A 14,307-nucleotide genomic window follows, 5' to 3' on the forward strand; every position below is an offset into this window, starting at 1 on the left:
TATTTATTATTACCAGTGAAACCAATATAACATCTCAACATTCACAAATATACATGTCTGACATTCAAAAACAAAACAAAAACAAATCAGTGACCAATATAGCCACCTTTCTTTGCAAGGACACTCAAAAGCCTGCCATCCATGGATTCTGTCAGTGTTTTGATCTGTTCACCATCAACATTGCGTGCAGCAGCAACCACAGCCTCCCAGACACTGTTCAGAGAGGTGTACTGTTTTCCCTCCTTGTAAATCTCACATTTGATGATGGACCACAGGTTCTCAATGGGGTTCAGATCAGGTGAACAAGGAGGCCATGTCATTAGATTTCCTTCTTTTATACCCTTTCTTGCCAGCCACGCTGTGGAGTACTTGGACGCGTGTGATGGAGCATTGTCCTGCATGAAAATCATGTTTTTCTTGAAGGATGCAGACTTCTTCCTGTACCACTGCTTGAAGAAGGTGTCTACCAGGAACTGGCAGTAGGACTGGGAGTTGAGCTTGACTCCATCCTCAACCCGAAAAGGCCCCACAAGCTCATCTTTGATGATACCAGCCCAAACCAGTACTCCACCTCCACCTTGTTGGCGTCTGAGTCGGACTGGAGCTCTCTGCCCTTTACCAATCCAGCCACGGGCCCATCCATCTGGCCCATCAAGACTCACTCTCATTTCATCAGTCCATAAAACCTTAGAAAATCAGTCTTGAGATATTTCTTGGCCCAGTCTTGACGTTTCAGCTTGTGTGTCTTGTTCAGTGGTGGTCGTCTTTCAGCCTTTCTTACCTTGGCCAAGTCTCTGAGTATTGCACACCTTGTGCTTTTGGGCACTCCAGTGATGTTGCAGCTCTGAAATATGGCCAAACTGGTGGCAAGTGGCATCGTGGCAGCTGCACGCTTGACTTTTCTCAGTTCATGGGCAGTTATTTTGCGCCTTGGTTTTTCCACACGCTTCTTGCGACCCTGTTGACTATTTTGAATGAAACGCTTGATTGTTCGATGATCACGCTTCAGAAGCTTTGCAATTTTAAGAGTGCTGCATCCCTCTGCAAGATATCTCACTATTTTGGACTTTTCTGAGCCTGTCAAGTCCTTCTTTTGACCCATTTTGCCAAAGGAAAGGAAGTTGCCTAATAATTATGCACACCTGATATAGGGTGGTGATGTCATTAGACCACACCCCTTCTCATTACAGAGATGCACATCACCTAATATGCTTAATTGGTAGTAGGCTTTCGAGCCTATACAGCTTGGAGTAAGACAACATGCATAAAGAGGATGATGTGGTCAAAATACTCATTTGCCTAATAATTCTGCACTCCCTGTAGACGATGGTGCAATGCAGATACTTTGACTCTAGCAATGAACAATACACAGTTTTCAAATGTTCCTTCATATCTTGCCGTTGCTGTTGCTCATAAGCACACAATACGGCTGTTCTGCAAGCTCCATCTCCTCCACTCTTCGTGTCTAGACAGGTCAGTTAAACATCATTGTACTGATGGCAGATACTGCAACGATTCCACAGTAGGTGAAACTCATATGCTTTGGCATCAATGGACAGACCTGTGTCAGATTTGAAGCAGCATCGCCAATAAACAAGCTGAGGACAACTGGGAGGCTACAGGGAACACACCAAAAATAGATCACCTTAGTCGTACCCAAGTTGGTGAAGATGGCGTTCAGTGCACTATGTATGCAAAGCAGTCAGTAATCTCTAAGCACCCAATCAGTGGCATATAACAAAGTGCTCCAGTCCCAATACTCCTAGCCTTTGCCGTAAACACTTCAACTGACCAACGAGGACAGGTACCCTTTGTCTGCCAGTCGACGCTGTGAGAAATCAATGCATCAAAACAGATTCCAATTTGTCTCTCTCTAACCTCTGATCTCACAAGTGGTGTCTACATGGTCCTTCCAAATAAGGAACGTGAAGAAATGCCTGCCATCACTTAATAACAATGGTAAACGATTGAAACATGCAAAAGGTGATTGGAGGAAAGCTTGCAATTTGTCTAACCACTGATTATCGCTGGGGGCAGCATCAATCAATCAATCAAAGCATTTATAGAGCGCGCTACTCACCCGAGAGGGTCTCATGGCGCTAGGGAGGGGGGAGTGGGTTACTGCTGCTCAAAAAGCCATGTCTTGAGGCGCTTCCTGAAGGCGAAATGGTCCTGGGTAGTTCTTAGGTGTGCGGGGAGGGAGTTCCATGCTTTGGCTGCCAGGTAAGAGAAGGATTTACCTCCTGCGGTGGTTCTGCGGATACGTGGGACGGTGGCAAGGGCGAGGCTGGCTGAGCGAAGCTGACGGGTGGGCGTGTAGAACGAGAGGCGGCTGTTGAGGTATTCGGGGCCCATGTTGTGGAGAGCTTTGTGTGCATGGGTGAGGAGCCTGAAGGTGATCCTCTTGTTGACGGGGAGCCAGTGCAGGTGGTTCAGGTGGGCGGATATGTGGCTGTGGCGCGGTATGTCGAGGATGAGGCGTGCGGAGGCGTTCTGTATGCATTGAAGACGTTTCTGTAGCTTTGCGGTGGTCCCTGCGTATAGGGTGTTTCCGTAGTCCAGACGGCTTGTGATGAGGACATGGGTAACTGTCTTTCTGGTTTCGGCGGGGATCCATCGGAAGATTTTTTGGAGCATGCGAAGGGTGTGGAAGCATTATGACAAGACGGCGTTGAATTGCTTGGTCATAGTGAGGAGGGGGTCCAGGATGAATCCGAGGTTGCGTGCGTGGTATGAGGGGGTAGGTGCGGTGCCCAGAGCCGTGGGCCACCAGGAGTCGTCCCAGGCGGACGGGGAATGTCCGAGGATGAGGACCTCCATCTTGTCTGAGTTCAGCTTCAGGCGGCTGAGCTTCATCCATTCCGCAACGTCTTTCATTCCTTCCTGTAGGTTGATTTTGGCGGTGGTTGGGTCTTTGGTGAGGGAGAGTATCAGCTGGGTGTCATCGGCGTAGGAGATGATGTTGATTTTGTGTTTGCGAGCGATGTCGGCGAGGGGGCTCATGTAGAATATTGAAGAGGGTTGGGCTGAGCGATGAACCTTGGGGTACGCCGCAGATGATCTCGGTGGGTTCTGAGCGGAAGGGTGGGAGGTAGACTCTTTGGGTTCTGTCAGAGAGGAACGAGATGATCCAGTCAAGGGCCTGTCCTAGGATTCCAGTGGAGCGGAGGCGGGTTATAAGGGTGCGATGGCACACGGTGTCGAAGGCAGCCGAGAGGTCCAGGAGGATGAGGGCGGTTGTTTCTCCGTTGTCCATCAGAGTTCTGATGTCGTCGGTGACTGCGATGAGGGCGGTTTCTGTGCTGTGGTTGGCTCGAAATCCTGATTGGGAAGGGTCGAGCGAGTTGTTGGCTTCAAGAAAGTTGGTCAGCTGCTTGTTGACGGTCTTCTCGATGACCTTGCCGGGAAGGGGAGAAGAGAGATCTCAATCCATTGTTCTTTTGCTCACCAAGCCACCTCAGTTTGGACCCAACCATATGTAAATGAGTCTTGACCATGCTCCTCATGGGAACAGTCCAGCCCGAACTGCCAGGTTAGGTACTCCCTGAACCAGAACACAAGCAACCCAGGATCAGTTTTGCACTAGTTATGGGCTCATTAACCGAGTACAGCTTGGCTCCAGTGAAACAGTGAGCACAGGACCCACATCTGGGCATACCTAGACCATTTAGGGCAGTACATGCAATACAGAAAAGATGATGGGAGGAATGCTTGCACCTTTTGTGTGTTTGATGGTAAAAGATTGCTGCGGGTTCTATGCTTCACTATTCCAGTTCATTCTATCTTGGTTTACTGGATTACTTGTTAAAAAGGATTAAAAGTCTTCAAAGCCAGGCAGCCCAGATGGATTTGGGTGCTCAGAGATTTTGCTATCCATTTCTTTTCCCTTTCTCACTCCACTAACCCCCTATTAAATAATGCACTTGTTTTAAATTACTATGTATTATTGCATGGCCCTACAAGGCAAAGCCTAAATATTTTTTCAGGATCACGTTCTTCAATATAAGCCTCGAGAAGAACTACACTTCTTGAAGCAAGGATGGACTTACATAGTTTTTCTGTCTAAGCAGTCAGATTTTGAAAGGTGCTCCCTGATAAGCTGAGGCAGGGAGGTCTATTGCTTGCCTGGGTGTTTTCTGGAAGATCCGAAAAAACTTGACATTCACTAAAGCATATCAGCAGTTGGCCGAGTGGTGCCATTGCCCCAATTCAGTTTGACTGATTTGTCTCCAACAATGCTCCTCTTATGGGATCCTAGCACCATGAAACCCCGTGTGCAAACACTTTATACACATTATATATGATCCTAACGTTGCATTCAGAGAATCCCAGAAACTGCCTCCACCTCACTCTCCGTTATAATTCTTTCTGCACTTAAAATTCTCACAAACCCTCACTGTAGGCAAACTCAGCTGCAGACACTACAGCTTATTCTCACCTGAAGCATTTATTTTTTCTTTGAGAATTTGTGCAGCTGTGGAATATTCCTACCTTGTGGTGTTTTAAATATACTTCAATATTGCTTTACTCTAATAATTGTTTTTCTTGAACACGCTGGTGTCCTTATTTACACTTAGGAAAATTGTAAGTGAATGAATTAGGTATACTTAATATAGTGAAGCAGCGGCAGGGCAGAGATATCCCAGTGCCAATAATAATTGCAGTTGGGCCTAGTAAGTGACTAGGTGATGGAACATAGCCATGTTTTAATTGCTTTCCTGAATGCAAGATAAGAGCTGATGTCCTGGATAGGTGGAGGAAGGAAGTTCCAAATTTTGGGGGCAAGAAAGCTGAAAGTTCTTCCACCACATCATGATCTTTTGATATAAGGAATATCAAAGAGACTGGCATCAGGTGATCATGAGAATGTGTGAACCGCAAGTAACTAGTCTTACAACGTAGAGTTTAAAGAGAAGAACCAAGCTTAACAGTCTTCAACGTTGTAACCTTTTGGACAGAGAAACATCATTACCCAGGGTTGTACTTGAGTGTATGGTTAGCGGGACTGCATCATTCCCAGCAGCAGGGGTGACAGTCACCAAACATCTAGCTCATTCACAGTCAATATGCACTGACATCATCAAGAAATTTGCAAAGAAAAGGGGACATTCACTTTGCAACACATAGAAGATCCCTGTCTAAAGACAGGGTGATGGTGACTGTTTGAATCAAGCCACGCTCGTAGTTGTTGCTGATCCAGAAAAACAAGATGCGGACACTTTGTCAGTTGTGTTTACTTTCATATATCCAGTTATCGATGGGAGGCCCATGGAAGAACTTGGACTTTTGATCAGGAACCCCATGGAGTGAAGAACATAAGCAGTGTCTACCAGGCAGCAGAGTGACATTTTCAGTTTGGACAAAGGCAGTCTGGGCCCGCAGCTCTTGATACCTTAGAGCCATTAAAAGCCTCTTCTAGAGCTGATTGGTCACATAATCACCTCGTTCCCTTATCACTTTGACACATCCAAAGCAAAGTGTTTGTAAATAAAGTTCCCAGACATTACTGGGACTGTTGTAATCTGGATCGCATGGGTCTGTTGATGTTATACCTAATGCAACCAATTATTAAAACAGCCGCTTGACATGGTATCTGAACGTCCCAAGCATGACGTCCTAGTTCTTGTCTGCATAATGCAATTATGACCCCAGTGGAGCGACAAACTGCAAGTCACAATTTAAAAAAAGTGTCCCTTTCTCTTCTCTTAATACAACAAAAATTTCAGGGACTAGGGTTATCAGATGGTTTTGCATAATAAAGCACCTATAATGTAAACACAGATGGAAACCTGCATTGGCCTGACAAGCATGCAAACAGAAGTCTTCCGTTGCCCATATTGCTACTGGACATCAACAAAAAGGAACGTTCATGTGTAAAGTCATCTACGCTGAGAATGACCAAACACTGACTTGTGTTACTACACATAGTGAGACTGTTTTTGGAAGCTACAACCACCAGGCACACCAGCAACTGAACAAGGCATACTACAGTGAAGAAAAGCATGAATAATTTGGTTAAATGAATCTTTTCTTTCTCTGAGTCACAAAACACAATTATAATTCTTGAGAGAGCTGGGGGTAACATTGGCCCTCATTCTGACCTTGGCGGGTGGCGGAGGCCGCCCGCCAAAGTCCCGCCGTCAGGTTACCGTTCCGCGGTCGAAAGACCGCGGCGGTAATTCTGACTTTCCCGCTGGGCTGGCGGGCGGTCTCCTTCAGACCGCCAGCCAGCCCAGCGGGAAAGAGGCTTCCACGATGAAGCCGGCTCGGAATCGAGCCGGCGGAGTGGAAGCTGTGCGACGGGTGCAGTTGCACCCGTCGCGTATTTCACTGTCTGCGCAGCAGACAGTGAAATACATGTAGGGGCCCTCTTACGGGGGCCCCTGCAATGCCCATGCCAGTGGCATGGGCACTGCAGGGGCCCCCAGGGGCCCCGCGGCCCCCCCTACCGCCATCCGGATCTCGGCGGTCCGACCGCCGGGATCTGGATGGCGGTAGGGGGGGTCAGAATCCCCGCGGCGGTGCAGCAAGCTGCGCCGCCGCGGAGGATTCAATGGGGCCGCGGTACACTGGCGGGACCCCGCCAGTGGTGCCGGTCCGACCGCGGCTTTACCGCCGCGGTCGGAATCCCCATTGGAGCACCGCCGGCTTGTCGGCGGTGCTCCCGCGGTCCTCCGCCCTGGCGGTCAAAGACCGCCAGGGTCAGAATGAGGGCCATTGTGTCTTCAATGGTTCACAGATTTTTAGGTGTGTTTCAGTATGCAACGAAACAGAATTAGCCAGCCTTTTCAAAGATGGGCAGATAACTAGCAAGAGACTAAGCACTCAGTACTAATCCATTCATTGTGGCTCTCTAAACCAGAAATGTCTAGTGCTGATCCAATAGCATCATATGCCTTCCAAATTTTCAGCGCATCCACAAGATGCATTTACATACATACTAATTTAAATAAAAATAATTTACATAGCGAATAATCATCCAGATTATTCGGCATGGCTCGGTCCATTGAAAACACACCTGCTATATACTGTACTGATTCTCTCCTTCAGAGCCTATGTAGGATATTTTCTAAACTAAGTAACTTTTTTTCATATAAAGAGAGTAAGGATGTGGGTGCAAGTAATGAAGGGGAAGCAACACTGTGGGTGTGTACGACGTTGCAGAGGCTGCAATGGAAACATTGACGCACTGCAAGAGTTCAAAGGGCAGCTCAAGGTGAAGAGTGCTTCAGATAAAGACATGCGTGAAGGGGGAGCTAAAACGAGTTAGAAAGGAACCTTTCCCACAGAGAAGGGGAGCGCCTTTGACTCAGATATCTAGGTCCACTGTGCCAAGGAGATGATGTGAAAAAAGACAACTGGTGAAAGAGTACGCCACCCCAGAGGACAGAAAGGAAACACCCAATATTGCACTGCTAGCCTTGCATTGTATTAGTGAATGAGTACTCCTGTTGAAGAAGGTTGAAAGGAAAACATTTTCCAAAGTAAAGGGGCAATCAGAGAAGTGCCTTTTATTATGATCCACTAATACAGATTCATTTGGCTGGATGCAAGGCAAATGGTTCACCAAAGAACATGGTCTTTAAGTTGAACCTTGTCTAAATTTCACTGTCACATCTCATCACATAAGTAGAATAACCACTTAATGAGTGAGCGGATGTGGTCACAGATCAGGAAGCCAATCCTGAACACTCTTCATTTTGCATGAATGGTTTAATGACGGCTATTGCAGATGTACCTGACCCAGACTTTCTTGAGCAACCAACTACCAGAAAAAGTAACCTTCATTTCATTGCTGTATAATTGTTTGTAATTCCTGCAACTATGGGTCAGTGATCTAGGAGGCTCTTCGGTACATGACTTGCTAGTTTTTTTTATTTAGAAACCCTCTGGCTACTTCTGCTGGTAGATGTGCTGACTCTTGAGGTGTGGACCACACGTTAGATTTCATATGCACAGATCCTATGAGACTTTTACACAATTCAGCTGTCCCAATTACTTAACGGGATCATTTGTTAATAAACCCTCAAGTAGACCCAGACTTCTCATGCCATCATGACTAGTGGCCACGTTAGGTTAAAGTCTGAAGATCTGGAAAAGTTCAACATAATGGGAAGATCTTAGTTACGCTAGATATCTTCTCTGATTTAGCTACCGCTGACCCTGAAGCTCCTTTGTGATTCAGTGGGCATGGCTGAGTGAAGGCTCAAATATGATCACTCCTACCAAAGTAAAAAGTCAAACTAGTAAATGTAAACCTACAGCCGGATTTGATGCTAAATTTTCCCCTAATTCTACAGATTGCATTTCTTTCAAAAGCAAGCAGATTAATATAAGCACAAGTCTGTATTGCTTGGAACCCTTTTTTCTTTCTAGCAAAAAGAAAACTGCAAATCAAAAGCGCAACATATTTAGATATTTAATATTGCAAGAGTCTCCTTCTCAGACAGCTACGCAATCTGTTTACAGTATGCCAGAACTTACAGTATGCCAGAACTGATGGAAGAGTTAGGGATACCCTTCATACCAAGGAAGCAAACACTTGCGATCCTATGCCACCACAAACACCCAAGTTCCTTTAGAATATTCTAGAAAATGTTATTGTGGTTTTACTTGCCTTGCCCCTCCACGTCTTCTTCAACATATTTGTGGGGATAGTTTGCTTCATTTAGAGAAACTGCAAATTTACCATTCAAAGAGACCCTGAAAACTGAATCAGATCGTTTTATATTCCATAAGAAGCACAAAACCCTGCCTTTTACCTCTGTAAGGGTCAGTCTAAAAACCGTAGAAAGATCTGTTCAGAGTGCATTTAAAAAAAGTACATATAATTTAACACAACATATACAGGCAGCACTAAATATGTGCTCAACCAAGCATCCACTGTGATCCTGGGAAGCCTGCGATCTCATAACTCATTCATTCTTATGAAACTGACAACAGGTTCATACCCAACCACTTGTGAATGGCATAAGCACTATGTCATGAGTAGCTGTGAAATGATTACATGGTCCACCCGATTACAGGAGTGGGGTCTAATATAGATTACAGTTTCTTTAAATTAGAACATACATCTACATTAACAACGTATGCTGGTGTACAACTGGTCGTGCTCCCTATGGCACTTTCAAATAGATTTCCTTGTTTCCATACCTCCATCCAGTCATCAGTCTCTGTCTATCTGCCTATCCCTCAGTACATTCTCCGCTTACCTATTATTTTATCTATCTCTACAATTAAATTTCTTCTTACTGATCAACCTATGGACTTGACTACCTACTATCACCCTACTTGCCTGCAAGCCTGTTTGTCTACCTAGTTATTTGTCTATATCTATCAATCTATTTAACCACCGATATATTCACTTATCTGGCTCATTTCTCACATTTACCACTCTATCATTTCATCTATTTATTCACTTATCTAGTATACTACTCCTGTTTTATCAATCTGCTTATCAATCTATTTGTGATGCACCTACGCCATCAATCTTCAATCCATTTTTATTTGTCTGCTAAAACTAGCTAATGGTCCAACTCAGGGCAAGTCTAAAGATCATGCGGCCGTGAGTTTTCCAATTTTGTTGGTCACCTATTGATGCTTCCTTGGAGATTCTTCCTTCGGTTATTTTTGCAAGATCAGCAAGCTGAATCCAAAGGTAAACATGAAGTTGTGAACTTGATTGCTGGCCAACTGACCTGCCAAACCAGGGGGGCACAGGATGAGGGAGTGGAAACTGCAACTCAAGTCTTTGACCCTAATCACTTATTTATTCTTTCAATATCACATCTGCGGCCCTGAAATCAATGTTGCAGTTAGTGCATCAGCACCAACAAAGACATATTGCCAATGACCTTTCACACTTATCTATGTCCATTCCTTGCTTACTATCCAGTGGATCAAAAAGGTACTGCAAGTCCTCGGAGGCATGCCTCATTTTCCAGTCATAATACATTTACGTGGTAAACCCATGCCTATATTTGTGGAGAGGAGCATTTTTGTCAAATTAACAGTTTTTGTTTCTTCATTCACACATTGCCAAAGTGAAGAACTGGAATACACAGCCCTTGTACAAGACCTTCTCAGGCTATGCTTGCAGCACTGCAAGTTGCTTCTCCTGTACCATGTTAAAGATTGTTAAAATCTGAAGATTGAGTGAGCATCCATTTTTCTACTTGTGCCTTAATTTCTTTGGTTAAGACATAAGACAGAGAATGTAGAAGCCAATTATCAGGATGTTTTCACCTTCAAATCAACCTGCATGTCCCCTCCCCATTATTTATTCACCATCGTACTGAAAATGTCGAGGCCATCCAAAAAGCAAAGGGCCCTACATGACCAAAAATGGCATTTAATTAACAGTCTTGCAAAACACTAATCAATATGAATCAGTGCAACAAGATTTAAACAAAATAACATCGAACATGAGCACTAAAAATATTGACACGAAGTAAGCATGAAAGCTTTGGGCCCTCATTCCAACCAAGGCTTTGAGCAGAGTAGATCGTCTTCAGGGCCTAGGGCAACATTTGCACTAAGTCATTCTTATCAAGATTACGCTCTAACGTGCACGGAATGCAATTTTCATTGACTGACTTAGAGTACTCGCTTTTTGTGTGCACTGATTCCACAGAGAGGCTCAAAGGGCCCACTCCCAATGCAGACACCACCGTCCATTCAATGCTGTCTTCTCGCTGGTCGGCGCGGGTGGGATAAGTGACTTATCTTCTGCGCAGCAACAGAGAGCTGAATGCATACAAGTACCTTTGTGTGCCCACGTTTTGAACTGAGAAAATAGTCTATTATCCCAGCACTTTCTGAAGTAATCGGGAGCCGGAAAACAAACACCTGAGGCCTAACTTTCAACAGGCCCTTCAGATACCCAAGTCACAAGCAGAAAGTCTCTGACAAAGAGAGGCTTGTGCGGTGGCAACCGCTTTCCTAACCACAAACACAGCTTAGCGCACACAAAGCCAGCAGTGTAGTCAAGGATAATTCCACGGGGGGAATACAGCAATGTTTCCTTTTTTTGATTGGTGTAATGACCTCACAACTAACGACATCCTGTGTCACCTCATTATTCCAACAAGTTCAAACATCACAACAGGATCAGAAGGAACATGAGTCCATGAAATCATGCACAAGGAATCCAGGTCTTGATCCAGAAATTATAGATGCCAGACACTTCTGATAAGGTTCAGTGGCAGAGTAATTATGTGAGCTCCATCTGATCAAAGAGACGGCTCAAACCAAGCTAAAATTGAAACCCATGAATGCAACTTAGCGGTAATTGGAAAAGAATGATTTTGTGGTCAGAATATATTTTGGTGTTCTTGTTTTGAAACAGTCACTTCCTGCCGCTGCACCGAAAGGGCCTCCATTTATCGTTTTCTGAGTCACAACTTTGAGGCAGAGGACCCAGAATGACTCATACTAATAATGACGCGCAGCTTAAAAATGGTGGCGCCAATTTGATGGCAGCGGGACCTTGTTCACTGAAACACTACCCGCACACTACTGAGGCAGCGGCTATTGTGGCAGGTGACTTATCATTTGAGGGGTACTTTGGCCACACATTTTCCAGAGGCCATTTGTAACTCAGGTCACCAATGATACGCACAAACACATGTGCACACCATCACAAACACCAGACTACCAGTCTGAGTCAGAACTCTAGAAAGCCAGTTCCGGCAACTGAAATTTTTAACATGGCAAGAACTTTCGAAATAAATCGGAGGGCGTTCAACAAGCCCTAGTCGCAACACATTCCTAAAAAGAAGCGGAAATCCGAAAACAGAAGGTGGTGGAGGTGCTCGTTTCACTCATTAGTCCCCCTGAGAAGTGCGGTTGCTTTCGCTCTTCTCGTTGACATGCATCCTGGATGCTCATGTAAGAGCCTTCTGCAATCTAATTATCTTCTGTAAGTGCTGCGCAGTGATCGTGCAGCAATGCTATTTCGTGCATCCATTAGCAAAGTTTATAGCTGCACAAAGTAGTTACCGCGTTGTAGTGGTAAGTGACATCTCGTAATGGAGTATCATCACACTGAATGGCAAAATGAACAATTTTCATAATAAAGTGGATGCAGCGACTTGAATGCAGCATCAGCTTACTGAGAACATTGTGGCCTTAATCTGTCAAGGGTAGAATATTTTATACTTTATTTTGATGGAATCTGTGTTGGGCTCAAACTCAGTTTGAAAAGAGGAAGCTGGCAAAAAGCCTAGGTGAGAAGATGTCACGAAACTATGCTTGAGGAATCTATAATGCATGTCCAACACCACCAACCGACTGCATGCTCACTTGCTAGCCAGTGGCGGCACTTAGAGAGTGTGCCAACCATTTTCTGGCAGCAAGCATGGCACTGCTCACTCCTATACAGAAAATGCTGTCGAAAGTCTACACTTGGCATTTCTTTTGTGTCCACTCACATCCTTCATGGACATATTAAAAAGAAAAGAGAAGTAAGAGGCAAAAAAAGGAAGAAGAAAAAACAATAAGAGGTGTGAACTGTATTATGGCTGCCTGAATAAGTCAGCACACACCATTAGGTCAGTGCTAGCGTTGGAGGGCTTTGAAACAGGGATAAGTAGAAATGGGTTACTAGTCTGGCTCGGGACCAGTGAGCGCTCTGTTAAAGACATTAGGATGCTAGCGCGCTGACCTACACAGACTCCAGAAGAGGCTCATCCACTTCCTAGTAACACATCCTTTGTAATTAACACACGTTATATAAATTCTACAAGATGTGCAATGCAAGCCAGTGCCACCATTTTGTCAGAGTTTAGCCTTCTTTAATGATCCTCTATTTAAAGCAGACACATCAGATCGTGATACAGGGAAGGGCAGGCGAATAGAATGAACATTACCTTTAAATGGTGCCTCTCTCTATTAGTAAACATTTTCTAGCAGCCAACGAAATGCTACTCATGTAAGAGATGGCCTTCTTGCTGAGCAGGTCTGCTCCTGGACGTCATTGTGGGCTCATGGAAGACTTGGTCACGGCGTCCAGGTTTAGTGATGTTGCAGCATCTACGATAAATAAGAGCAAGGTTAGACATTTTAAAATTAAGATGAAAAAATAGACTAAAAAAGAATCCGTGGAGACGGAATAGAGCTACTACATTGATAACGTCTGCTACAGAGAGACCATTTCCTGTGTGCGCGTCGATTTGCATAATGTATACCTATATCAAACTGTTTACCTCGTACTTATCCACACAAGATTTTAGAGACGTTCTTCTGTCGTCACACAGGAAAACCTCCACATCACACCACACTGCTGCTAGCATGAAAATGATCTATGCGTTCCTTTGGCCTTTCTTCAGCATGTTTGATCAGAGATGATGTGGAGGTAGGCCAGCCCACTCAGGGTGATTAAACGAAAGGTCATGCAAACCGTGAGCACGTGTGGCTCGCGCGCCCTCACAGTGTAGGTTGATCTTTTTCTTGTGGCTCTGTAGAACGAGGCGAGGCCCCGGTGGGTGTCGGAGCTCGCTATATTTAGGAACGAGGATGTAGGGAAGACATTAGTGTGTCAGTGTGGGCCAGGCGATAGAGAGGGCTTCCTCACAGGGCATTAGTTTTCGATCACCATTCCCCACATCAGGCAGAGGAAGGGGTGGCTTCACTTTGGAACGGCTACAGTCATGATGACTCCTGAGCCATGAGGCGTCTGCACTCTAGCGCTGAGAAGCTCCCTGGCCTGGGGGCACAGTTCGCCTTCCTGCAACCAGACACACCTCGGACCATTTGCTCACAGGGTGGTAAGAGAAAGAATAAGAGGGGGGCAGAGAGACATACGCATAAGTATGTGTGATGTCACTCAGCATACTAATTTATCATGGTTTTTCATTATGCAAAGCCTTCTGTTATACAGAGCAATATGCTGGCTCTTCTCATGCACAGCCGTGCTGGTTTTACACCCCCAATCTCCAAGCACTGTACACAAAAAACATAAACCTGGAGGGTTTGTTTATCTATCACTGTAATTTAGCAATACATATTGTTACCCAGCGTTATAGACAGTGTATATCGGGATTGGCCTGGCAGAACAGTGATGCACATTTCATTCAGGAAATAAGAAAAAAATATATGGTTCACAGGCAAAAATGAGGACGCCGATCAGGAATCAACAGCTTTTAACTCACTGCCAATTACTTTGAATGATTCGGACATTACAGCCATCTTAAAGTTTGTCCATGTGAACGAACAAGCCAACTGCATATGAAATGGGAGTGTACAGTAATGGCTGCCGTGGGGCTGGTTCCACACATGACATCCAATACCTAACTACCTGTGGGGTTT

The 14,307-nt window shown here is 45.0% G+C and overlaps 1 protein-coding gene across 1 annotated transcript in view; it reads right to left on the minus strand.

Annotated features, from left to right (window-relative positions):
- Positions 1–14,307, minus strand: part of BACH2 (BTB domain and CNC homolog 2) — a 524,494-nt gene that overhangs the window by 256,926 nt on the left and 253,261 nt on the right. Inside the window, exon 3 of the mRNA XM_069235503.1 lies at positions 12,870–13,032. Within this exon, the coding sequence (XP_069091604.1) occupies positions 12,870–12,902 (33 nt within the window). The 5' untranslated portion in view covers positions 12,903–13,032. The remainder of the gene's footprint in view (positions 1–12,869; positions 13,033–14,307) is intronic.

The sequence above is a fragment of the Pleurodeles waltl genome, chromosome 5 (assembly GCF_031143425.1).
Source record: "Pleurodeles waltl isolate 20211129_DDA chromosome 5, aPleWal1.hap1.20221129, whole genome shotgun sequence".
NCBI lineage: Eukaryota > Metazoa > Chordata > Amphibia > Caudata > Salamandridae > Pleurodeles > Pleurodeles waltl.